At 40.9% G+C, this 27,766-nt stretch overlaps 1 protein-coding gene across 1 annotated transcript in view; it reads left to right on the forward strand.

Moving 5' to 3' along the window:
- GPC3 (glypican 3) overlaps window positions 1–27,766 on the forward strand; it is a 616,906-nt gene that overhangs the window by 381,516 nt on the left and 207,624 nt on the right. Inside the window, exon 6 of the mRNA XM_089657942.1 lies at window positions 13,816–13,936. Coding sequence (XP_089514068.1) covers window positions 13,816–13,936 — 121 coding nt within the window. The remainder of the gene's footprint in view (window positions 1–13,815; window positions 13,937–27,766) is intronic.

Below are 27,766 nucleotides of genomic sequence, written 5' to 3' on the forward strand. Positions count from 1 at the left end.
AAAAATGGCTTTTAAACCTAATTCCAACAGATTGTATAGAGGTAAATTGAGTTTATCTTTAGTAATTTCAGAATTTTGTGACTAGTTTAGGCGGTTCACTGGTTTGTTTTAATTCTCCATCTGTGTTTGCTCAGTAAAGTAACATTTTAATTAAAAAGATGGCATTGCCTTATGGGACAGTGGTGGACATGCCAGAACTCCCCTTTTAAGCTCTAGAAGAAATTTACATGCCCAGGTATACAGAAGACCACAAATAAATGTTCCTGCTCTTGGGAAGTTATTTAACTTTTTATGGCAGGTTCGCTTTAAGATTTTAATATTTGTATTCTGAAAAAGATGGGCTTCCGAAGACTAAATAATAGGATGAAGGAAAAGGCAGCTTCTCAAATAGTGCTTTAGACGTATTAAAAGTTTAATCTGTATCTGCTTAAACAACATTTCAGATAACACTTGTGGTTATTTCCAACGGACATATCAGGCTCAATTCACTACTATGAATGAGCGGTAATGTACAGCGCTGAGCGAACTGTTGGCACTTTATAAATACTGTATAATAATAATAATAATAATGCTGCTACTTATTTTATCTAATAATGATTTTCTCCTAAATAAGAGGTGTCTTTATTTTTTCACATTAAGTAGCATTAATCTGTTGAAAGCCATATATTTTATGCAGAAAAGGATTCTCAATTGTGAAGTCACCCTGAGATGACCATCAGGGACCTGCTGCCTTGGACACATCTGTCATTCCAGCAGGTCCCTTAGTCTCCTCGAGCTGGCTACATAATTGATATACCTCTTCTGGAGCTGGTGATCAACTTAAAGAAATATTATTTTTATTATATTATAAATATTCAATATACTTATTTTCTTTAGGCAAGAGTTCCTCTTTCAAAAATATATACCTTAAAGTAGGTTTATTTTGGTCTTGTTTATATTATAACATGATATAAAGGTGCCATGCTTTATAACAAACTTATTATTTTGCTGATCAGGATGATAACATTAGCAGTATACATCTTTATCTGCCCATGCATTTGTTTAATACACAGCAGCTGCCTTAATAAATAAATCAAATGGCATATTACAGAGCCATGCAAATTCTTTATCATTTGACACTTGGAGTCTCCTTGGATTCTTTTACTCTTTATAAGGGTTTCTTTTAAGGAGAATACTAAACATCTACAGAATCTGTGATCTCTGATTACATGAGCTGACAATCTGTTGTTACTCTGTTGCAGAGATGTGTTCTTTTGAAACTCCAGAGACCTCGTATTATGATCTTAAGTCAGGGTTGGGCTCGCTCCATATGTTATTGTACACACCAAGCCAGCTAGCATCTTGGCATATGTGGGTGAAAGAACAGAGAAAACTCCAACACGTGGTAGATATTTGCTGGTCCTCTCCACATGAAAGAGAAATGCATATGTTCACAGTAAGGTCAGAAAAGCTTGGGCCATATCCTGCTTATATGTTCTTGATGCAGGGTGACAAGCTCTCTGATACTCAGTGATTTAAACAGTAAACAGAAAACCGTTTATTGTGTAAGATGTCCTGGAAGATGTATATTCCATACTGCTGAAAAGAGAAATTCTCACTATCACTTGCTGAAATTCAGTGAAATGCATCACATTCATTGCCGTATGGGATGACCCTAGTTCTCTGCAGTATTTACTATGGGAGTCTTTGTATATTGTTTCTGTGGCTGGAGTGAGTTTTTATGACCTCTGTTTTTATGATATACCTGTGTGCCTCCACTTTTAATCCGGTGGCCTCTACTCTTTGAAAATGTGTTATTACACGAAACGCGTTAGCGAGACCCCCCTGTACATGGATTATTGATCTGCATGCTTCTATGTTCACCCTTGATGTGTCATTTTTTTAATCTGAATTTTGATGTAACTCCATCTGTCCATTAAAAATACTACACTATTGGAGTTTTTTCTCTTCTGGGCTAATTTTTTTTATATTTTGAGCCCCCCCCCTTTCAAGGTGCGTTTTAATAGTGGATTCACACTTAAATGTATGATCCCCCCGATGGCTGAAATCCGTACTACAGGATGCATTTAATATGATGGTTATGCTCACTACTGGAATGAGGAAATCTGCCCTGGTTTGATGACATCTGGTGACTCAACCCCACCTGACGACTTCACCTGGACGCAGAGTTCCCGTCTCCAGAGTACCTTGGAGTAGGTCTTATTTACTCCAACGTACAAGAATTTGTGCTATCTGGTTAGTACATTGTATACTCATTCCTCACAGCCACGGAAGTCACGATAATTCAACAGCCACTTATTGAACCACGATTGTCACATTGCACCTTATGATTTATACTTAAGACTTTTATTCCATTGACTTTTATTCATTTTATGATCTGCATATTTTAGCGCTGCATTTTTACTGATTACTTGCATATTTTTGGAGGATTTGAGGTATTTTCCTCTTTTTTTCTGGCTGCTCACTCCGTCTCTTTACACCACCCAGCGCTCGTATACTACTGTTTATATCTAAAAAATAAGTAGCTGCTGACTTTTAAAAAAACAGCCACTCACCTGTCCCTGGATCCCACGGTGTTCTCCCCACAGCCCATTTCACCGGCCTTCCAGTTTTCCTGGCACTGGCATCTTCAGTGTGGGCACCAGCTGTGACAGCTTGTGGCTTCACAGTCAGGTGCCCACTGCGCATGTGCGAGTAGCACTGCGCCTTATGAATGGTCCCGTAGTCTTCTGGGACCTATCCCATGTCTCAGAAGACTATGGGGACAGAGGGGAACAACTTCCACTTCTGATTGCTGAGGAAGTGGGAGCAAGTACCTGTCAGTTTCGGGTACCTGCTCCCCTCCCACTCCCCAAAGGTGCCAATCCTTAATGGGGAGTGGGGGACCAGTCTAAAACGGAATGCCCCCTTTTGGGTAGAACTCTGCTTTAGTGCGCAAAACTTTCAATCCTAGTGCATTTTTGCAGCGTATTGCAATGCACACTGAAGAAGTCAGTTTACAATAACCCTCAGCATTGGTGTCAGTAAACACAATAACCCCTCCCTCAATCATTGGTGTCGGTGGACGCAATAATAACCCTCAACATTGGGGTTAGTGAGTGCAATAATGACCTCCCACATTGGTGTCAGTGGATGCAGTAATAACCCCCAACATTAGTGTGGGTGGAAACAGTAATATCCCCCAACACTGGTGTCAGTGAGTGCAGAAATAACCTTCAACATTGGTGTTAGTGGACACAATAATAATGCAGTAATAACCCGCAACATTGGTATTAGTGGATGCAATTTTAACCCTCAGTAAATGTGTCAGTGAAAGTAATAACCCCAGCATTGGTGTCTGTGGATGAAACAATAACCCTCAGCTTTGGTGTTAGTGGAGACAATAATAGCTCCCAGAATTTGTGTCAGTGGACACAATAACTGTCAGCATTGGTGTCAGTGGATGCATTATCAACCCCCCAACATAGGTGTCAGTACTAGTAACCCCTCTGCCCCCATTTATAGTCACCGACCGTGAAATTTAATACCTTCATCGCTCTGCATTGGTGGTCAGGACATTGAAATTTAACCCACTTCCATGCATTGTTTGGCAATGAAAGTTAACCCTCCACCTCCCCACATTGGTGGTCATGGCAGTGAAATTTAAACCTCTCTACATCCCTGAATTATTGTTCATTGACAGTGAAAGTTAAGCACCCCCCCATTGGTGGTCAGTGGCAGTTAAAGTTGATATCCGCACCCCCATTGGTGATCACTCTCTCTCCCCCCCCCCCAGCCCTGGGTCTTTGCTTGTACTCTGTACAGAGATAACTCATCTCACAATACAGCCTCTCTTTCAGTACCACTCTAACTGGTGCCCAATAGCTACATATAGAGGCTAAAGCATGGATTTTTTTAATGACAAAGTCTCTTTAAAGTTGAACTCCAGAAAATGCATAAATGCATTTATGTACGGTTTTAAACAAGCCTTTGAATGTACAGTATTTTAAAAGTAATTAGTGTAAGTACCCAATTATGTCTGCATTTCAACCTCCCTAACCCACTTGCACAGTAACGCTGGCTAGAAGAGAGGGGGGGCAGCAGGTTGAGCCAGTCTGGCATGATTCATTAGTCTATTGCATCTCCTTCATTGTCCAATAAGCAGGCTGAGGTGTGTTTTTGACCAAGCTCTGCTGCAATTGCAGTAAAGGTGATGGGTCTGTGATGTCTGGCAAAATAAAACAAAACTGAACAGATTTTCAAATCTTTTTGCTGGCAAAATACCTGTTCTCTGCAAATACCTGGCAAGAATCTATAAATGTAATGAATCCGGCTGCCCAATATGTTATATCACTAAAGATGCCTAAAAAGCTTCTTTTTGCCATAGCAATAGCGACCCTTGCTGATAATTATTTGGCAAATGCAGTCTTCTGGTGGCATTCAGTGGCAAATGAAAAGTGATCCAACATCATGTCATCAGTATTTTGAAATGGACTATGTCTGTTTGGGCTGAAATCAAATAATTGCTGTCCTTTAGGGATTCCCCAATTAGTTTGTGTTTTATGGGATAATTCAATTGTTAATCAATTTTGTACAGTTCCTGACTCTGTGCTATGGCATTCATATTGAAACGTTAACAGATGTAAACCATGAAACCTTGGGGGCACTGTGTATTTTTTTCCCCCACAATTGCAAGAGAAGTATGAACTTCCCTGCAACTTTTACTATAGATTCTTAAACTTTGTCAGGGTTTGGAGACACAAGTTAGACAAGTGCAGGCACTTACCCCCCCCCCCCCCCTTGTCTCTTCCTCTTCCCCACCTAAAAACCCATTTCCACCTTTTAAAGAATACAGAAAATTGTATTATTTGGTAGTAATTTTTTTTCAAAAAAAGAAATGTGATAAAATGTATAAAACAATACACCAAACTTTCTAAAGAGATTTTAGAGTCACTTACATATTGGGTTTGATTTATTAAAAGGTCTTAGCCCTAGTTCACACTGATGCGGTTTTAGACTGCAGTGATACGGATGGCATGGAAAATAAAATGAAATTCTTCAGAGGTTGTTCACATCTATGCAGTCCACACGCAGTGCTTTTTGAAAAAAAAGTGGTGTGATCCAATTTTGAGGTCCATAGAGTTGAATGTAAATCATGTGAAATGCTTATTTGTTCACTTTACATGTGATTCCAATGCATTTTTGCCAAGTCTCCTGTGTGTTACTGAGGAGAGAGAATATAAATATTAATCCAAAATCGCAACTGCATGAAAATTGCAGGAAAAATGCATTGCTAGCCAAGCCGAAAATCTTGGACAACTAAGAGATAAGAGTAGATTACGTGTCAATTGCCTGAAACAATACAGTTCTATGTCTTAGTAGGTTACAGCTGGCTGTGTGCCTAGAAATATTGTTACCTCATTTTTTTTCTCATGAGGATGCAGCTGAAGAAAAGAAACCTCAGGGAGAACCCTATATGTATAACAAATATAAAATAAAGTTTCTAAAGCATACTGTAACTCTTGAGTGAGGCCCACTTGCTCAGGGCAAATGGCAGTTGCACTAATTTTCCCCAGAGCTTAGTGAGAGCTTCGCTTTGTAAAGAATACCCAATCAGGTGCAAGGAAAATAAAAAAAACATAATTTTGCTTGCACATGATTGGATGAGGGAGATCAGCAGAGCTTCAGAATTGGCCCAAACTGGAATTGGGTACATCGACTCTCTAATCTCTACATTTGTGGCATATGTGGTTTATCAGCTTCTCTCCTTGCTGTTTACATCAGGAGCAGCAGAAGGGACCTTGTAGTAACATCCATGATTCAACATATTTATAGAGATAACACAGCGTAAATGAGTACTATCAACTCGTATAAACATTAGTCATGAAATGTATTTTGTTAGATATACATGCATTTACGTGCAACAGATCCACACATTTAAAAGAACCCTTTGCTTTACACATTTGCACGCACCTGCAATATCAGCACTGTCAAACACAGACGCAAGCACACTTGCGCGTACACACACACCAGTGGTGTATTTAGGTTTTGTGGTACCCTAGACAACACAAAAATTGGTGCCCCCCCCACAGAAAGAGCCTGACATTGACCAAGAACACTCCTGTCCTCCACCCGAGCCTTCCACTACCACTGCCCCCATACACCAGCCACCATCCCCCAATGGCGAGAGAGAGAAAGACACTCGCCTTCACAGCTCCGGACATCCCCAGGAACTAGAGTTGGGCTGTGCATACACCGTCATGAAACCGACAGCATCTCTCAGAAGCCACCAGGTCCCCATGCCACGCGTGTCCCTTCTTTTGTCCCTTCTTTCAAGGGGCAGTGCTGCCCTCCCCAGAAAAATGCTGCCCTAGGCAAATGCCTTGTTTGCCTTGTGCTAAATACATCCCTGAAACACACACTCACCAATGCAAACACTAACATCATCACACATGCATCTGCATATTTACACTCCCTGGTACTCTGTCATCTATATGAATAAAGGACTTTTACAACATTAGTGGCATGGCAGCAATAGGAGAATTTAGGACCCTGTATTATTGGAATGCCAAGTCAAGATTTCCTAGATAATCAATTGCTTTATTTGTTTAAAAGTAGTAATGAATCCTGATAAATGAGTGTTCGCATTTATAAACAGGATTCTGTAACAAGGAAATGGAAGCTGAAGCTTCAAATAATGGCACTGAAAAAGCTTTGACTTAAAATTAAAAAAAAAAATAAAAATCTTTGTTCACATTTACTGCATGTTCTAAATGAAATCTTTGATCTGCGCTACTACTGGCCAGTGCCACTAGGTGGCACTCTTAGAACAATTCATTGTCCTGGAAGGTTTATAATGACTGATTCACTTTTCATGCAACAGAAGTCAGGGTGTGGAATAACCTTCTGAGAAGGAACTTGAAACATCTCAAAGATGTTGAGTGTTAAACATAAAAGAGTAACTCAGTATGCCTGTGTGAGTGAAATAAAGGAAGGGGGGACAGTGAGTTATGGAATGGAGAGGTCTCAATTTGCGTAGGGTAGAGATAACCTAGGGCAAGGTGCTTGCTTCATTTGCAAAAGATTCAGACTTGAAAAATAAATTGTCCTGTTCCCTGTGTGTAGTGGCTGTTCACTGCACAGTTTGTAAGTAAACAATACATCTCTAAAGTTGCCATTTCCTCTCGTTATATCCACCATTGAATTAACTCTAAATTTCACATTTTTCCTCAATTTATATCTAATATTGAATTATATTGGTCTTGCCATAATTCATTTAACAGGAATCTGTTATTTATATTTGTAACTAGCAAATGTCTGCTTGGTCATTAATGGGTAAATTGAGGCTGATTGGGTTTTAACCTCTGAGTGAGTCACATCACTGAACGCTTACTTTTTGTTCAAGTGCACCCTTTAGGGAGAGAAACTGCTAGAAGAGTGGGAGCCGATCATAGTTTACTGAGATAAAAGTCTGAACAGGGGATGATCATAGGCCATTGGGAGAAAAGGCAGTGGGAACAGATCACAGGTTACTGGATGAAGATGCAGAACATTTGCTGATCATGGACCACTTAGAGAAGAGGCATAGCATGAGCCGATCATAGATTACTGGGAATAGAGGCAGGACAGGGACTGATCATGGACCACTTAGAGACGAGGCATAGCATGAGCCATTTATGGATTGCTGAGAGAAGAGTCCAGACAAGGGCTGATAATAGGCCATTGGGAGAAAAGGCAGAGTGGGAGCTGATCACTGGTTACTATAAGAAGGTACAGGACATTGGCTGATCATGGACCACTTGGAGAAAAGGCACAGCGTGAGCCGATCATAGATTACTGGGAGAAGAGGCAGGAGAGGGACTGATCATGGACCACTTAGAGAAGAGGCACAGCGTGAGCCGATCATAGATTACTGGGAGAAGAGGCAGGAGAGGGACTGATCATGGACCACTTAGAGAAGAGGCACAGCGTGAGCCGATCATAGATTACTGGGAGAAGAGGCAGGAGAGGGACTGATCATGGACCACTTAGAGAAGAGGCATAGCATGAGCCATTTATGGATTGCTGAGAGAAGAGGCCAGACAAGGGCTGTTCATAGGTCATTGGGAGAAAAGGCAGAGTGGGAGCTGATCACAGGTTATTCTAAGAAGATGCAGGACATTGGCTGATCATGGACCATTTAGAGAAAAGGCATAGCGTGAGCCGATCATAATTACTGGGAGAAGAGGCAGGATGGGTACTGATCATGGACCACTTAGAGAAGAGGCATAGCATGAGCCGATCATAGATTACTGGGTAAAGAGGTAGGACAGGAACTGATCATGGACCATGAGGGATGAAAGAGGAATCAAAATCGCAACCTAACATTGACATTTGGGTAAGGGGGGAATAGAGTAGGCATAATTTGGTGGTGGTTGGAGAGTATAGCAGCAATTAAGGGAGGCTTAGGGAATGCTGTTGGGAACTTTATTCGAGGGGGGAATTGGACAGTGCTGCTGGGAACAATTATACAGTATTGACAGTTATAAGTACCATGAGAGGAAGAAAAGGGAAAAGTTCTCAGGAGTAGTCTGATGAGCACAGGCAAAGCTGTCCTTTACAGGCCCTGACATTGAGGCTGGGTGCAGGTGAGGAGCTGCCATTCACAACTTAAGCACTTTTAGTTTATATTTGCTGAAGCTGTGTTACAGATCAAGAACAGGGGTCCCAGAGGATACGGGGATAAGGATTGACAAACAGTATGGGGGAGATTTATTAAAACAGGAGCATGCAAAATCTGGTGCAGCTATGCATAGAAACCAATCAGCTTCCAGGTTTCATTGTCCAAGCTTAAAGTGGTTGTAAACCCTTCCATATACCAAGTGAAGTGACTGCCCTCAGTGACGTGCCTGACGAAGGGGCACTGCATGGCTGTCAAATGTTGTCTTTGTGTTTACCATGTGACAACGAAATAAAGCTTTGGACCCATTTTGAGGAATCCTTTTTGTGCTGGTGACATTTCTTCACTTTGATTGTCTACAGTTCCCAGCCTGTCATCACTGCAACACCCAGCAATACTGAACAGCCATCTTCAGGAATGTGTCATTGGGAATATTGCGATTGGCCTCAGGTGATACACAGAGATGAAACAAGTCATCTTACACAAGTTGTACCTGTTCATCAACCCCATCTTTTCCCTACATCCATTCAAAGTGCATAATTTACACAGGATCTCTCAACTCAGAAAAGCAGTGGGAGGAGAGCTGAGGTTACATCAGTGAGGAGATCTCTGAGAGCCGATTGGAGGGAAGAGACACATGCCCCTTCACACAGCTCACAGGAACAGAGCTGACGAGGAAAACATGTCAGAAGTGACTCATGCTTGTAGCGGAGGAGCGAGGCAGCAGACAGAAATGACATTGTACTTTGGATTGAGACAAGTATACACTATAGAGGGATAGGCTTTGTTCATATTTCATGTTTGAGGTTTACAATCACTTTAATTAAACAAGCTGAAGTTAGACGAACACAAAAAAAAATCTGCACTTAGGAGTGTGCTCAAAAATCACAATTAGTTATGGCTCCATCCTGGCTTTCATGGATCACTCTTGCCTTGCTGCCCTCAAAGGACTGGGGAAGTCCGAGAACACTGTAACCAGAGAGCAAAACAGAAGGAGCACTGGCCTAGTGCATTATCCTTAAAACATGATTTCATTTGCATAAAAGTGGTAAGTATTATACTGATAAAAGACAAGTAAATCAAAGGCTCACTGTGTAAAAACAGCACCAGTCCGCAATACATCACATCCCATCACATCAAGCCTGTTGGATGTTCATTGACCAGATGGTGTTGTTTTTATATGATGATCCTTTGATTTACTTGTCTTTTGTGAGTATAATTCTTACCACTTTTATACAAATGAAATCATGTTTTAAGGATAATGCACTAGGCCAGTGCGCCTTCTGTTTTGCTTTCTAGTTAAGCTGAAGTTAGAAGCTGATTGGCTACCATGCACAACTGCATTATGTTCTGAATGTTCCAGTTTTAGTAAATCTCCCCCTTTGTATTTTATTGCTGCCCATCTTTCCCTCAAAAATTAGCCCGCACACTGACCAATTATCCTGAGAACCCTAAAGTTCCTCCTAACACACATACACTGAAATCTAAGTTTCCACTACCCACAAATTAGATTTGTGAGGAACCTTGCTCCTGACACCTCTGGTGAGTACCTTTTTGCTTTCATGCAGACTGGCACATAGGCTTTTGCTGACCAAGCACACTGCACTCAATAGCAACTGTATATTGGCTAAACCAGGTAATCTCACTTAAAAGATAGAGAGAAAACAGGTGGCGCACACACCTAGTGCATTATCCAAGGTTTATTGTAGGAATGAAATAATAAAAACATACTCACAGACGAAGCATGTATCTAAAAAGCATAGAAAAATGACAATGGCCACAATGGCGGGCAAGGTGTTCTCACTGTCAGTGCGGTCAAATGTTGATGCGTTTCGGGGACGAATCCCTTTCCTCAGAGCTGATGACCAACCTCTGATGCTGATGTATGATGTATGGACAGAAAGAGCCTCGCTCATACATCAGCATCAGAGGTTGGTCATCAGCTCTGAGTAAAGGGATTCGTCCCCGAAACGCATCAGCCATTTGACCGCACTGACAGTGAGAACACCTTGCCCGCCGTTGTGGCCATAGTCATTTTTCTATGCTTTTTAGATAGATGCTTCGCCTGTGAATGTTTTTATTATTTCATTCCTACAATAAACCTTGGATAATGCACTAGGTGTGTGCGCCACCTGTTTTCTCTCTATCCAGTGGCTGATTTCCCCGTCTGAGGAGGGCTGCACCCCTGGAACATTTCCTTTTGTCGTCGCTGTCCTGGTACCCTTGGCTTTCCTTTTGGCTGTGCATATCCTGAGGCGCTGGAGAGTACATACGATATCCGAATCTCACCTAAAAAGCTAGTATGAGCACACACTCTCCCCATCTCTTTCCACCAGCCACCAGTAGAAGGTAACAATGCAAATCTTGCATGTAACCAATAGTTGTGTGGTAGTTAAGGTGATTTCCCTACACAGCTGGAATCCTACACCGTCACTATGACCGCTGTCCACACACAATCACAGATTCCTATCTGGCAATGAGATTTGTCCTTGCCTATGATTTCACTTACTGGTACTAGTCAATGCTATCAGATTGGCTGTCTTGTTCCCTGTCTGCCTACCGCTGCAATGCGGTAGTAGCAGCCTTACCCCAGCCCCTTAGGAGCTTAACTGAAAACATGCTAGCAGCAGTGACTGTTTCTGCTCAGGGATGTGATGGCAGATACCTGGAGTTGGTTATGTGACGATCGCGGCGTCAGACCCCAGCCCTTCTCACAAAACTCGTGACCGAAGGACTAGCAAAACTAAAACCGCGCTGTCACGTGCGTAACAATGCCATGCCCAGCTGCACCCTGCATAAAGATTTTCCAGCTAATGGACCACAATCTGTGTATCTGCAGCCTGGGAGCGATTGTTACTGGGTCAGGTTAATTACACAGTTAACGCTTCACACTGCCACCACCTCCTTTTTGTACAGAGAAAGAGGAAACTCGGCAATATCAGCAATAACACTATGATGTTTGCAGAAGCGTCGGTATACCACTGTCACCGCAGGCAGAGATATACCGAAGTTTAAAACACACAGTAGCACTCTTCAGAAGCAGGGGTTCTTAGTTTGCATTAAACTGCTTTAGAAACAGTTCAACACTTTCAGAAAGTAAGATTTATTACTAAAAGGTCAAAAGGGTGCAATAAAAATATTTACAGAAAAAGATGTAGCCAATATATATATATATATATATAAATATACATAGAACAATAGCACAGCAAAGGGATAACAGAAAGAAGTCTAGAGGGATAAAGTACTTGCCGTCAGCCTTGGTTTAAGCAGATCAGGTTACAGAACCAAAAGGATGCCTTATCTCCCAAAGTTGGTTCCGATGTTAAAAGGGAGGATCAACTTTTTTTCAACTCCACTTAGCTTAGCTTTTTCTAGGAACTCAGCAGGGTGTCTCCTTGGGGCAGAGAACCAATCGCCTCATGTGGGCGGGTGTTGCAGGCGGAGACCCAAGCTATGACCAAAAACCCTCCCAATTGATGTCATGGTTCATAACTTACCCTGGATACATATAACATTCTATCCACGAGTAGATTAATACGCAGAATCTTCTGCTGAACGTCTACATATGAAATATGACATACCTGTTGTGACGGGTAAGGAGATATCATTCTCTGCTTTCCTGTATATGTCAGATAGGGGGTGTAATATATCAGACGACTTGTATTAAAGTGACCGGTTTGAATATCGGCCTGGTTTTTAGGCAAGTCTCTCATATTCCAAGATATGTAATCATAATGGGTCTTGAATGTGATGTCTGCTTTATGGCTTATCTGGAATGTCTTTGAACTCAGTGAAGGACTTGGTTTATGGCTTTACGATATCTTTCCAAGCAAGAGTCTCACAGACATATGGGCACCAGCTAATTGGGGTTTATAGCCATGACGCCCTCCCAATGAGTTTGCTGCCTGTGATCTCTGTCATCATCCAGACCACATGTCACTCAACAGAGAGGGAAGGGGGATATCGGAGGAATCTGATTTGGGAGAGAGAGATACAAGATGGAGGGGTATGGAGCAAAATGGATGACCGCGTCCATCTCTGTGTACACGATTGCTACAGGTCAGACTGTGCCCGAATGTGTTAAAGGATAAGTTCACTTTTTTAAAATAATAAATGCCAATGTTTTTGCATGTAGAAAAACGCACATTTACTATTTTTTTTTTTTTGAGCCTGGAAGCATTACACCAGCAATCAGCAGATCGCTCCATGCAGGACTCCTGCAGACTGTCAGTGTATCTGCTTGTCCGTACATCCCATATGTGCAAGCAGATAGTCTGAGAGGAAGACTCAATGAACTACCACAGCGCTCCACAGCGCCATGGTAGTTCATTGAGGACTTCTAGTTCAATCATTCACAGAATTCTGTGAATGAACGATGCAGCCATGTGGACAGCTAGAACAGGGAATTTTTCCCTGTAGTGCTGTCACAGGGAGCGGGGGATCATGCAGTGGCTGCAGCAGTGGGAACATGTTATGTGTTCCATCACAAACAAACACAAGGATTTCCCAGCAACACTTACTACCAGCTTGTGAAACAACCAATTTGGCCCTGTTTTAACAGTTTGCGTTACAGACAGAGGGTTTTGTTTGCACACATTTGCAAATACATGTGTAAGCCACAGTCCCACGTCAAGGGTCCTCTGTATACTGTGGACCTAACTAAAATTTCCAAAGCCTTTATAGTTGGAGCACATGTATGAATGAATAGGTTAAGGGCAGGTGTGCCTGGAGGAGCCCATCCCTCCTTAAAGGTACAGGGACGCATGTGATGCCCAGCTATGCCAAAATGATAGCAAAGGCATTCAATGCATCCAAATTAGCCAACTACACAAAAAATGGCAACCATCCCAACCTATAGCCAGCCTTAGCAGTAAGGTGCACCTTACTGCTAAGGCTGGCTATAGGTTGGGACAGTTGCAATTTTTTTTTTTTTTTTTTTTTGATGTTACATGTTCCAACCTTAAAACGGGTGGAACATGTAACATGTTCCCAAAGATGAATTTATCCTTTAGTGCCTTTATAGTATCTATGGTACAGCTTTTGAAATCTGACACAAAAGTGGCATAGTCTCAGTACAGGAATGTTTTTTCCTTTAACCTTGCCTGTGGAATTTCCTTAGCTGGCAGCATTAAGCAGATCAATCCTAACATCTTTGTGATCTGTCAATATTCTTTCAGGTTCAATCCTTACACAGTGAAAAATGGCTTAAAGGTTCAAACAAGCAACCAAGAAGGGAAAGCCAGGAGTACTGAACCCGTAATTAACCAGATCATTGATAAATTGAATCACGTCAATCAGGTAGGTGAAAAGAAAACACACAGCTGTTTAACTGAATATTAAACAGTCAATACAGTGTCAGATTGGGTATTCAAGATCATTCATTATTTTTACTTGAATGCATGTTTAAGAGAATTCCCGGAGATGGAGGATTGTTTTCTGTTTTTATTGGACTGCTTTTCGTCATAAACTTGTGTAACATTCAGCTGGCCTCACACCAGTCTTTTGAAGTATGGAAACAAGTTTTATTGTATGTGGGGTGGGTATTTCATAATAAGCCTGGTTGAGATTTTTTTTTTTGGATGATCATTCTGGGGCCCATGCATATTTGATGGATATAACCATGCTTGTTTCTGTAGTAATCGAAGTGAAAAAAAACCAAAAAACTTTGGGCAAACAAATTGCAGAGTTTTTTTTTTACCATTATTTAAACAACCGGAATAAGTGTACCATCCTTATTTGTTGCAAGTATTGCTGCCTCTGAAATCTGCTCATCTATCTTTTGTCTTAGTCACCATCAGTTAATAAACTAAAGAAGAAGATAACGGCTACACATGAAAGTCATGTCAAACATTAGAGGTCTTGGGCAAACAGCAGACATGACGGTGTTTTTTTAAATTTCTAGATCAGTGAAAAATGTTAATTTATTGTGACAGGGCCACTTTAATCAGTTGGGGTCAGGAATGTGTGCTGGCATTTGACCACATTTTTTTCATAGGAGGCACAGTTGATCTGAATTGGGCAGAGGCTGGGGGCTGTTTCTTATGAATGTGCATGCCAATGTCATTCTAGTAAGGAGGAAAGAAAGGTCTTTTGGTTATCAGATTACCTAACATCCAAGCTACATCAAATGCCTTTGGCCAGCTTTACTCTTGTCTCTGTTATTCTTTTTTGTGGCACTTTTTCCAGTAAAATTCTTTGCCTACTAGAATGTGCATCTTAATACACATCTAGAATATCTGTGTGACTGAGCAGATCTTTCCTTCCCTTCGATGAGAGGGTGCTAATTGCTTGTGCACTACTGAATTACACAAAAAATAGAGGAGATTCTAATGCTACAGAAGACCGAACGATGTTTCCCTGGTTGTTAATTTTGGAGAGACAGCTGTGCATGTCCATGGTAAGGCCAGCACCTTTTGCTGTGTTTTCCATAAGTATCAACTACTGCAAACTCCATTAGCAACAGTAATACTGACTTGTGAAGGCCACTGCAGAATGGAGATGCTAGAAACTCATATGCAAAGATATTAACATCATATTTCTCAAGATATGAGAAGCCGGGGAGTAATTCAGCCAATAAAATAATAGCTCCGGGTGGAATTAAGAGACCCTGTGGTATAGAAGTATGGCATGGGTTTCAGCTAACTTGCTCTGAAAGGTAAACCCTCCAGGAGTCCTATTTTTTCCTTCTCTGTTTGGTGAGGCACTGAGCTAGAATATGTGTCCATCAGGGATCAGAAGGTATAAATTTTTCCATTGCACAAACAGCCTGGAACAGTCTCAAAAGTAATGGGTGCTGCAGCAACTAGCAGATGGAGACTGGAGACAGCACATATTTGTCCGCACATCATGGATTAACGAGTTTTGTCTGAAGCTTTTATTGAAGAATGATCACATCACAAAAGAACCAAGTACAATATTTTGGAGCCGTGATGACATGCCTGACAAAGGGGCGTGGTGTGGCTCCGACACGCTTCACTTGGTACTTTTTGATGTTATCATTCTTCGATAAAAGCTTCAGATGAAACTTGATGATTCGTGGTGTGCTGGCAAATATTTGCACTTATCAGGAGTCAGGACACAGAAGTGAATCAGAGATAAGGATGGGTCTAGCACCTTCCAGAATAAGCAATGGGGGTTCCTGCATTTACTGTCCTCACAAGTTCGCTTAAAGTAATTGTGTAGTGATTATCTATTGATTTTTTTTTTTTTAAGGTGAGGATAAAAAAAGTCATGCAATTATAAATATTAAATATTGCCTATAAATATTAAACCTTAATTAGATTTCTATCCAGGCTTCAAATGAGGCTTTATGATCCTTTTTACATGTTTTTGTGTGTTGTAGAGTCTGTTTTTGTTTTTTTTTGTTTTGTTTTTTTTATCTTGTTTTGGTTTATTTATTTTTTACTGAACTCTATAGTTTAAGCTGAAATTGAAATACATGCAGTGAATGATCCAGAAGAATGGTTAATCAGTGATTGGGTGAAGTTTCAATTAGACAATTTTATACCTGGATTGTGGATTAAAAAAAACCAAACAAATACAATTGACCTAAAACATTATAATATTATTATTATTATATTATTAATATACAGTATTTATAAAGCGCCAATAGTTCGCTCAGCGCTGTACATTACAATGGGGGACAGAACAACAATACAATACAATACAATGCAAAACAAGAGGGGATCGAGGGCCCTGCATTATAGAATACTTTTAAGCTAAAATCATGTGTCCACCTTTCATCCATCACCCAGAAATTTGCTTATACTTTGCTAAACCTATATATGTCCTTTTGTGTACCTAAAAGTTTCAGATATATACTGTACACTCAGTATGCCTGAAGAACTGCTTGCTTGAAAGCGAGCTTGCAAAAAATACTTTGAAAATAGAACTGCAAACATTTCCTTCCTGCAAATCAGTAATAAATAGCTGGAGCAATTAAACTAGTAAAACCACATGCCGCTGAAGTGATCCCTGCATTATGATTCTTTCCTTTTGTGGAATGGGAGTCTAAATTGTATTTCTGTGAATGATGTGTATTAGCAGGTATCTGGCAATTCTCATCTGCTGTATGAGCTGTGTGACTCTGTTGAGTCTAGATCTGGAATTTAAAGCTTAACCTGCATTGTTCTCCTGTGAGTTAGAGGTCATTCATTGGTTGTTAACATGACCCTCTCACACAAATGGAATCTGAATAGAATGAGCAATTACAAGGGAATTCCATTCTTGGATTGTTTGTGACGAGTGTAAAAAAATATAAGGGAACACACATTTCTTCAGCTTTGTGTCTAAATTATGTTGTACATCCGCTATATTCTGCATTTAGGCAGGTACAGCCTTTAGTAGCCCCTTAGGAAGTTATTTCACTTAGCCTTACCCTCTGTTTAATGTGTGTATGAAATATCTGCATCCAAGGGAAGCACTAGTGGTTTGCGCTGGTTTTATTTTTTTAGGGTTTTAGTTTTAAACTGATGTTTGGCATCAATTTTTTCTCTGTGTACATGGCCTTTGTTTTATAAATAAACTTTAATAGCGGATTGCAGGACAAAGGATTCCCAGAGCACCGGACAGCAGATGCACCCTGCCTTTAGGCTTGCTCTTTCAGTTTGAAACCTCAGAGCAATCTGATAAGAACCGCTCTGACTCATTCATGTATGTGTAGATTTTATAAGCTTGAGCCAGCATTTAAACAGGTTTTTTGCTACAGCTGTTAAAGAGCTTGTGGGAAAAAAAAAGTCTTGGTAGAAGGCGAGATACCATTCATATGCAATATTTCATATATACTAGACTTAAAAAAGAAACTTTAACTCCTAAACTTAATGAAAAATATAATATACATATATCACTGCACACTGGGGTTTATTTACTAAAGCTGGAGAGTGCAAAATCAGGCTCATTTCTGCAAAGAAACTAATCTACTTCTAACCTCAGCTTGTTCAATTAAGCTTTGGCAATAAAACCTGGAAGCTGATTGGTTTCTGTGCAGTAATGAACCGGATTTCTCACTCTACAGCTTTAGTAAATAAACCCCACTGTACTGACTCCGGAGTGAAGTGAATAACAGGCTTCAGCTAAAATCCCTGCCCATCAGTCATGCCTACATTGGGCTAAATTGTAGAGAAGAGATCTCTAGCAAGGCTAACACTGCCTGGAATTCCAATGCAGCAAAAGGCAGCATTGTTAGCTCAACTAGGGAGTTAGTAGCTCACTGTAATTCTGGCAAGATTGATAGATATTTTTATGTTCTTACAGTGGTTTTAGGAGAAAACATAAGAAAATGTGCATGTTTTTCAAAGATGTACTGAATATTTTTTTATCTTGCCCAGACATATACTTGAAATATATTCAAGGACATTTCAAATCAGGGCATATCTAAATTACGAATATTCCTTGTAAGCCACACGGCTAGAATTAATGGCTTAGACAAACTACATAGTTCAATTAGCATTAGAATCCATAACTGAATCTCTGGCCATGTCATGCCACAACTTAGAGGGAAATATTATTATTGGTATATATTATGACTTCCCCTTTTTTAAAGAAGTAATTCTTACTCTTTGTATATTTTTCACATTTTTATTATTATTTTGAGTTTTTTAATAATAGCAGCATCCAGTGAGTGTATTTCCTCTCCGTATTATATTGGCGCAATGATGTTGGTATAATAGAAGTGTTGTATTTATTGAAACATTTCTTTGGTAACTAACTTTTTAGTAATTCTTACTCTTATTGAAAATGTGGACATTCAGAGGTAGATGCAGTTATGCAAATAATTATCGGACTGACCATTAATTAAGTGCTTATAGAGGCAAGTGAAGTGATATTCTGATAACGTCTAAATTAAATTCTACTTTCCTCAGAACAGTAAATATCTGGGAACATTATGAATTATGATAAAGAAAACAAGCACAGTAAAGACAATAACACCCCCCCCCCCATTATTTTCTCCATACCCTAAAGGCTTTGTTCCAAAAAAACTTAATCTTTAAAATGAATTAAAACATTGCACAGTGTATTCAAATGGAATTTATAGAAACCACACTGTAAAATTAAACTAGTAAGAACATTATGGAAAAGCTTCATTGCTAGACTGGGTTTCGACACAACATAAAAGATAGTCAAATGTATTTACAAATGAACCTTCAATCTGCCTGCTGCCTCACTTTTTCCTTTTGACTGTCAAGTTGTTTTATATGCTACAAGCATTAGACTTGTAAAAGCTTATTAACAATATGTAAAAAATGTAACTGTTCTATTATACGAGTCAAACAAGTTTGCAGATATAACTTTTGACCTGTTCACTATGACTATAGAACAAAGCAGCCCCCAAAAATCTTTACATGAAACACTTCCCAGTAGGTTGGATGCCTGCACCCTCTACTGTGCTCTTTGGTTCCTCCCGCTAACCCTTACATCTCTACAGGACACATTAGGAACATAAGGGTTGGTGGGAGGAACCACACAGAGGATGCAGGCATACCACATCCACACACCAGGAAGTGTGTTGGATGTGAAGTGTCTTCAGGTCACATAGCTCTGCAGCAAAGAGAAGATACCATGAATGACTGCTGGACTATATAAGTGTGCACACAGCAGCAACAGTTTACAGCTACTTTCACAAATATGTGATAAACTGCAGGTCGGATATCATCTCACTGCCACTAGTACATGATGATGACTTTCAGCTTCACCCTGCAAAGAGATTTTCCAGTTTGTGGCACCACAATCTAGGTGCCAGCAGATTGGGAGGGATTGACACTGGATTTAGTCAACTAGGCAGTTAACTTGTTACATAGCAAACAGCTGCTACCAGATATTCTTTAGTAGTAACACAAACCACTCACAATATCTGCAATAGCAATTCTGATTTTTAAGATGTCTGTAATACATGTTGTCCCATCATATGGAAAGTTCAGAGATTATAATATTGCAGTGCCCTTCAAAGAGACAGGTATTCTTTAAACCCTCCCTGTCATCTGACTCATGGCCCTTTAAGAGTTTTAAAAGATGGGAGATGGAGGCAGGCATTCAGGTCATGTGATCGCTGTGATAGGCTGTCACAGTGGTCACATGATTGGAAAGCTCCCAATCGCAAGTATGCATCGGGAGCTTACCGATCCCCACCGGCTACCACCGGCTACAAACAAGCAAGATTTCTGGCTCTCACAGACCTGTACCTTCTTCTTTAAGAGGCTCCTCTGTCCTGCGCTCATTACCTGTATCAATGGCACCTGTTTGAACTTGTTATCAGTATAAAGACACCTGTCCACAATCTCAAACAGTCACACTCCAAACTCCACTATGGTGAAGACCAAAGAGCTGTCGAAGGACACCAGAAACAAAATTGTAGACCTGCACCAGGCTGGGAAGACTGAATCTGCAATAGGCAAGCAGCTTGGTGTGAACAAATCAACTGTGGGAGCAATAATTAGAAAATGGAAGACATACAAGACCACTGATAATCTCCCTCGATCTGGGGCTCCACGCAAGATCTCACTCCGTGGGGTCAAAATGATCACAAGAACGGTGAGCAAAAATCCCAGGACACACAGGGGGACCTAGTGAATGACCTGCAGAGAGCTGGGACCAACGTAACAAAGGCTACCATCAGTAACACTCTACGCCGCCAGGGACTCAGATCCTGCAGTGCCAGACGTGTCCCCCTGCTTAAGCCAGTACATGTCCGGGCCCGTCTGAAGTTTTCTAGAGAGCATTTGGATGATCCAGAAGAGGAATGGGAGAATGTCATATGGTCAGATGAAACCAAAATAGAACGGTTTGGTAGAAACACAACTCGTCGTGTTTGGAGGAGAGAGAATGCTGAGTTGCATCCAAAGAACACCATACCTACTGTGAAGCATGGGGGTGGAAACATCATGCTTTGGAGCTGTTTCTCCACAATGGGACCAGGACGACTGATCCATGTACAGGACAGAATGAATGGGGCCATATATCGTGAGATTTTGAGCGCAAACCTCCTTCCATCAGCAAGCGCATTGAAGATGAAACGTGGCTGGGTCTTCCAACATGACAATGATCCCAGACTTACCACCCGGGCAACGAAGGAGTGGCTCCCTAAGAAGCATTTCAAGGTTCTGGAGTGGCCTAGCCAGTCTCCAGATCTCAACCCCATAGAAAACCTTTGGAGGGAGTTGAAAGTCCGTGTTGCCCAGCGACAGCCCCAAAACATCACTGCTCTAGAGGAGATCTGCATGGAGGAATGGGCCAACATACCAGCAACAGTGTGTGCCAACCTTGTGAAGACTTACAGGAAACGTTTGACCTCTGTCATTGCCAACAAAGGATATATAACAAAGTATTGAGATGAACTTTTGATATTGACCAAATACTTATTTTCCACCATAATTTGCAAATAAATTCTTTCCAAATCAGCCAATGTGATTGTCTGGATTTTTTTTCTCATTTTGTCTCTCATAGTTGAGGTCTACCTATGATGCCAATTACATGCCTCTCTCATCTTTTTAAGTGGGAGAACTTGCACAATTGGTGGCTGACTAAATACTTTTTTGCCCCACTGTATATATATATATTGGCTACATCTTTTTCTGTAAATATTTTTTATTGCACCCTTTTGACCTTTTAGTAATAAATTTTACTTTCTGAAGTGTTGAACTGTTTCTAACGCCTTTAATGCAAACTACGAATTCCTGAAGAGCGCTACTGTGTGTGTTTAATCCTCTGTATAACCTGCCTGTGGTGACAGTGGTATACAGACGATTATTTCAACCATCATAGTGTTATTGCTAATATTGCCGAGTTTCCTCTTTCTCTTTACAAAAAGGAGGTGGTGGCAGTGTGAAGGGTTAGTTGCGTAATTAACCTGACCCAGTAACAATCGCGCTCAGGCTGCTGGTACATCGATTGTGGTCCATTAGCTGGAAAATTGTTGTGCAGGGTGCAGCTGGGCATGGCATTGTTACGCACATGACATCGCAGTTTTAGATTGGCTAGGCCTTCGGTCACGAGTTTGGTTAGAAGGGCTGGGGTCTGACGCCGCGATCGTCACACTTTCATTTTTTAATCCTTTTCATTTTGTCTTTTTTATTGTTGTCTTTTTTTTTGTAAGACCTTTATCGGTGAGCATTGTTCTGCACTGCTTTCACTCTTTTATTAAACAATAGTTTAAAGCCTTGAAATGATCTCTAACGCACCAAGTGGCCCTGTGTAAAAAACTTATCGTGCTGAGAGCTCTGAGGAAGAAGGCTTGACCTTCGAAACGCGTCAGCGGGACTGAGTACCTACACCCATGATGGGATTCGCGCTGGTCTCTTGCGTTTGAAGTCCCTTGGTGGACTTAAATGCCTGTTTTTATCCGCTGTTTGTGAGTACCATTCCTTCATTAAATAAATTTTGGTTACTGAGGTAATGCACAAGGTTGGTGCGCTTCTTGTTGTTTCACTTCTCTGTGAAATGGTTGCACTTACATCTTTGTTAAATTTTTGTATCACTTTTGCTACATTATTCTGAATGATAAGTAAAGCTTTGCTGATCTTCTTGTAGCCTTCACCCTTCTTATGTAAATAAATTATTTTCTTTCTCAGGCCTTGTGACATTTCTGTTCCATGTGGTGCTATTGCTGACAGCATGAAATGGGAAATGGGTTTTCTTTGTTAAGTAATGCCCTTTTATAATCAACTGTTTGCTGCACACCTGTTTAATGAATAATTACCTGTAGTTGAATTCTTGTTAATTAGGATTTTGTTGTCTAAAATTTAGCTTTGCTCCTAAGACTTTCATTGGGGTGCATTCATTTTTGCAACATGGTCTTGAATGAATTTGTTAGGAAAAATACTTTTTTGTGTCTTCAGATTAACAAATCTTGTTTGCAATCAATGGCCCGCATTTGTGGGAGTATTTTGTAGTATAGTGTCCCATATAAACTGTTGAGTTTAAAAGGAAAGTATAGGTTTTCTGACAAATCTGTTGGGGTGTACTAATTTATGCTGAGCACTGTAAGTCCTGAGTTAATCATGAGTTCTCTTTTATATATGGATTCCGCAGAGAGAGAATTGTGCCCCCGTGTCTTGTTACACCTTGTAAGATGGGAATGTTTGTCTTTTCTAGTCTTTCCTGTAAAGATCTCCCCACTATAGCTAGAGTCACGACAATTGTGTATAGCCTACCCCCCCCCCCCCCCACCAAAATGTCATTATTAATGGACACAAACACAACATAACTTACAAAATTCCTGTTAAGTCTAAAAACTAAAACTGTACACATTTAATAGATAAAGCTGTCTGTGTGCATGAGGTTTTAGGGCCTATTCACGGGCACTGTGGCCTATACAGTGCAAATCAGCGTTTTCCTTATGTGGCTGGAGCTGTGTGCACTTATTACTCTATGGGAATGCAGCAGCTCTACAAACACAATCACAGGTCCTAATCTGACAGGTGTGTGGATGCATGTGTATGGCCCCGAACACAAACAGTGTGCATTCAGGGCAACTCACCTGCACACCTGTCAAATTAGGACCTGCAGCTGTGTCCCCATTTAGTAACAGGTTGCTCCAGCTGCATGAACAACTACTCTGTATCTTACTCAGTTTTGGGGTGCCCAGAGCTCATTACTGTCATAATAAGTAGAAAGCCTTAATGGAAGACATTGGCTGTCATACCCCCCCCCCCAACAGGGTTACTTTGTAAACTGTTGAGACACTGCATTGATGTCTTAAAAGCATTGTACACTTTCAAATGTTTCCGTTGTTTTAGCTGGATGTTACTTTAGTTATATTCCCTGTGTTGTTTGCCTTACCTTGTAATGATCTGCTCACATGTTGCTGCTGCAATTTGCAGTGTCATGACTGATTGATTTACCTACGTCAAAGTATTTCTGCAGCTAGCCTGTCCCTATACGCTAAAGGAACAGGCAATTTTGTGTTCTGGGTCACACAACATCCATCACATGGCTCATCAATTACTCTATAGTACTCTATACTGCATGTTAAGTTCTCTGTTAATTGCTCTGCCTGTTTGTGTCTGTGTCAGATCTGATTACTGTTTAGCTCTCACCTGCAAAGTACTAGATTGAGAGACCCAAGGATTGTGGGATAAGTAGTTTCTTCACAGAATATGTTCTTAGGGCTCATGTACACTGCAGCTGATAAACTCACATTTAGGAGCTGTTCAGTGTTTTTTTCAGCAGCCTCTGAAATCACCCTAATGTTTTCCTATGTGCCCATGTACACATCTTCGTTTACAGGCATTTGAGTTTACAGCCGTTTTTTTTTTTACTCAGAAAACTTGCGTTCAGCAGTTGATTTTATCAGCGTTTCAAATGCAAAATGCTTGTAAATGTGGCTAAACGCAGCAAATTGCATTTATAAGCATTTGCGTCTGAATATTTTTTTTAACTCTTTCAGTTCCCAATGCTTTGGACAAAACACTGAAAACAGGATGTTCCAACCAAGCTTGTCACACATTGTAATGACCAATTCACACCTCAGATTTCTCCCACCCTTGGAAACAAAAGATATGTTAGGTATGATATATTATATATTAAGATATGTATGACCATTAACACCTGAAATTCCTCCTGAAGACCCCCTGCAAGGTGGCCTTAATGACTCACTCCACCAGACACCTATCCCACCCTTGAAAACAAAAGAAATGTTAATGAGCAACTCACACCTATGCTAATTTCAACACATACTGCTGTCTCTGCTTCTACTCTCTGTATTTCTCTGAAACAGTCTGAAATAGTTAATAATTTACCACTTTTCAGAGCATTCTGGACATCTGAGAGGTTCACCTGTGCTTATCTTTAAAAAACGCTTCTAATCGCACATAAACATGCATAAATGCGCATAAACGCCTTATGCAAACGCGGCTAAACAAACGTTTTTTAACCTACGTTTTACAGCAGTCAGTTTCCATCATTCAGAAGTGTCCCGTGTACATGGGGCCCTAAACTACAGACAGACATCATGAGTTAACCTGTGTAGTGCTATGCTGCATGCCTCATGTGTGAACACAGACGCTTCTGACACAGCAATGTAAAGATTTACCCTGCTATAGACTGTGTGTATGGGTTAACAAAGACACCATGAAACTACAAGATCAATGCACATCAGCAAGGTGCAGGTAGGAAGGTTTATAATGTCTTTAAAGGGGTGGTAGGATGGCAGGAATAGTAATAACAGAGTGCAGCGCTAAAAGATAAGTGCAAAAGGCAAATAGTCCGTAGTTGTTAACTGGATATAAATATATAGTCCCAAGAAATAACTGATGAAGACCAGGAAGCAATGGAAAGAGTGCGCACTCACCGGACGCGCACGGAAAATGCGTGTGAATAAATGTCTCCAGGAATCCTAAAATAGATGGAGAGGGTGAATTCCAATCTTTGGATCAATCAGCCTGGGAAGATTTATCAGAGATCCGGAGGTCCCCTTAAGGTTGGTATAATTATCAGCCAGATTCCAAGAGCTCCGTCCCTCTGGTGGTAATAGATGAGCACTACAGGAATCCTGCTGTGTCCGGCTCCAGCACTACACTCCTCTCTCTCTCCTCTGTGGGGGGTCCAAGAGTCTCATCACGTCCAGTGCAGGTTTATGAACCGTGTATGTTATGTGGAGTGTGACACCTTGGACAGTCAGCAGTTTACAGAAGAAGCGTAAAGTCCTTTTCTTGGGGTTATTAGGGAGACGGGATGAGATATTCAGACACAACAGATTATCCTTCCCTTATACAGGAGAACCGGCACATAGTAACATTTCCTCTCTCCTCGCCCTGGTCCGATGGCAGGTATGTCACCGATGTTTTCATTTGGAATACTTATCACAGGCACCCAGCAGGTGAAGGTCTCAGCTGATTTTCAAATATTTCCTGTTTCTTCTTGCCATCTGTTGTGAAAAGCTTGTCTTATACAGAGCTTAGTATCTCAAGCTGAAATTAACACGAAAGTACAGTTGTGTCCAAAATTATTCAACCCCCAATGCTGTAAAGGGGTTTAGGGACTATAGTGTACATTTGGAATTGTATTCAGAATCAAATCCTACAAGGACGTTGTAACTACCCAAATGCAACTAAAATGACATCAATTGTTTATGTAATACAGTAGTAAATGGTTCTTATGTGGTTTCTTCATTGCCACAATTATTCAACCCCTTAAAGACTACCACTCTGAAGAACAGAGGTTCATACAGGTGCTTTCCATCAGGTATTGAAAACACCTGTGGATGTCACCGAGCAGCAATCAAGCATAATAAGCACCAATTAGGCAGCTTTAAAATGACTGTGATACTCAGCTCCTTCTAGACATTTACTGGTGTGGTTACAAACATGGTGAAGGCAAGAGAATGGTCCAGGAAGACAAGAGAAGAGGTGATTTCTCTTCACAGGAAGGGCAATGGCTATAAGAAGATTGCAAAGATGTTAAACATACCAAGAGACACCTTAGGAAGCATCATTCGCAAATTCAAGGCAAAGGGCACTGTTGAAACGCTACCTGGTCGTGGCAGAAAGAAGATGCTGACTTCGACTGCTGTGCGCTACCTGAAGCGTAGAGTGGAGAGAAGTCCCCGTGTGACTGCTGAGGAACTGAGAAAAGATTTGTCAGATGTGGGTACAGAAGTTTCAGCCCAGACAATAAGACGCACACTGCGTAATGAAGGCCTCCGTGCCAGAACTCCCAGGCGTACCCCCTTGCTGTCTCCAAAGAATAAGAAGAGTCGACTGCAGTATGCCAAAAGCCATGTGGACAAACCACAAAAGTTGTGGGATAGTGTTCTGTGGACTGATGAAACAAAATTAGAACTGTTTGGGCCCATGGATCAACGCTATGTTTGGAGGAGGAAGAACAAGGCCTATGATGAAAAGAACACCTTGCCTACTGTGAAGCATGGTGGAGGGTCAATCATGCTTTGGGGCTGTTTTGCTTCTGCAGGTACAGGGAAGCTTCAGCGTGTGCAAGGTACCATGAATTCTCTTCAGTACCAGGAGATATTGGATGGAAACGTGATGCAGTCCGTCACACACCTGAGGCTTGGGAGACGTTGGACCTTTCAACAGGACAATGATCCCAAGCATACCTCCAAGTCCACTAGAGCATGGTTGCAGAGGAAAGGCTGGAACATTTTGGAGTGGCCATCGCAGTCACCAGACTTAAATCCGATTGAGAACCTCTGGTGGGACTTAAAGAAAGCAGTTGCAGTGCGCAAGCCTAAGAATGTGACTGAACTGGAGGCCTTTGCCCATGAAGAATGGGCGAAGATACCCGTAGATCGCTGCAAGACACTTGTGTCAAGCTATGCTTCACGTTTAAAAGCTGTTATAACTGTAAAAGGATGCTGTACTAAGTACTAAGATTGAATGTCACTTGGGGGTTGAATAAAACTGATAATGCTGTGAGCACAGAAAAGACATTTGTGGTTATTTCATTATAACTGTTATGTTATATTTGTCTGACCTACAAGTGCCTCTTTAATGTAAATGTAAGCAAGATGACTGAATGATCAAAAGCAATGTCAAACTGGCCAAAACACTCAATTTCAGTGGGGGTTGAATAATTTTGGACACAACTGTAAATGATTCTGATTAGTGACATAACCCCTTAACAGACGGCTGTGTTCAAGGTTTTAATAAGAGACCGCATGCCTGCCAACCAACAATGTACCTGGAAATCCACAGTGCTCTGGGAATCTGGGAAAAGCGCTGAGCAAACTGTTGGCGCTGTATAAATCCTGTATAATAATAATAATCATTTTGTCATGCATGCTTATAAATATTTTTTTAATGATGGAAAACTATGATAGTTTCTTTTTAAAAAGATTGTGTACTGTTCATTTGCTGTCATGCTGCTGCACATTTACTACAACAAAAGGTCAAGCAAGGTTTTGTATATAAACAATGCTTCTTTGCACACTGCACTCTTTTCCCATGTTATTTTACCATACCTGGAAGTCTCTGCTCTTCATTGAGTGGCACATAACAAAGGCCTGGTATGTAAGCCTTCAGAAAACCAGATGTAGATACAGCAATAGTGAAGGATCAGTCTCCCCTTTCCCTAAAGAACTAGTTAAACACCAGCTCATTCAGAAATCTGTCCACTGTCTGCAGGGCTTGTTTGGCTCATTAAACATTTCCATTGTCAGAAGTTTCTTTTTGAAGTACT

The sequence above is a fragment of the Staurois parvus genome, unplaced genomic scaffold, assembly GCF_062004578.1.
Source record: "Staurois parvus isolate SC_StPar_1 unplaced genomic scaffold, SC_StPar_1.0 ptg001045l, whole genome shotgun sequence".
Classification (NCBI taxonomy): Eukaryota; Metazoa; Chordata; class Amphibia; order Anura; family Ranidae; genus Staurois; species Staurois parvus.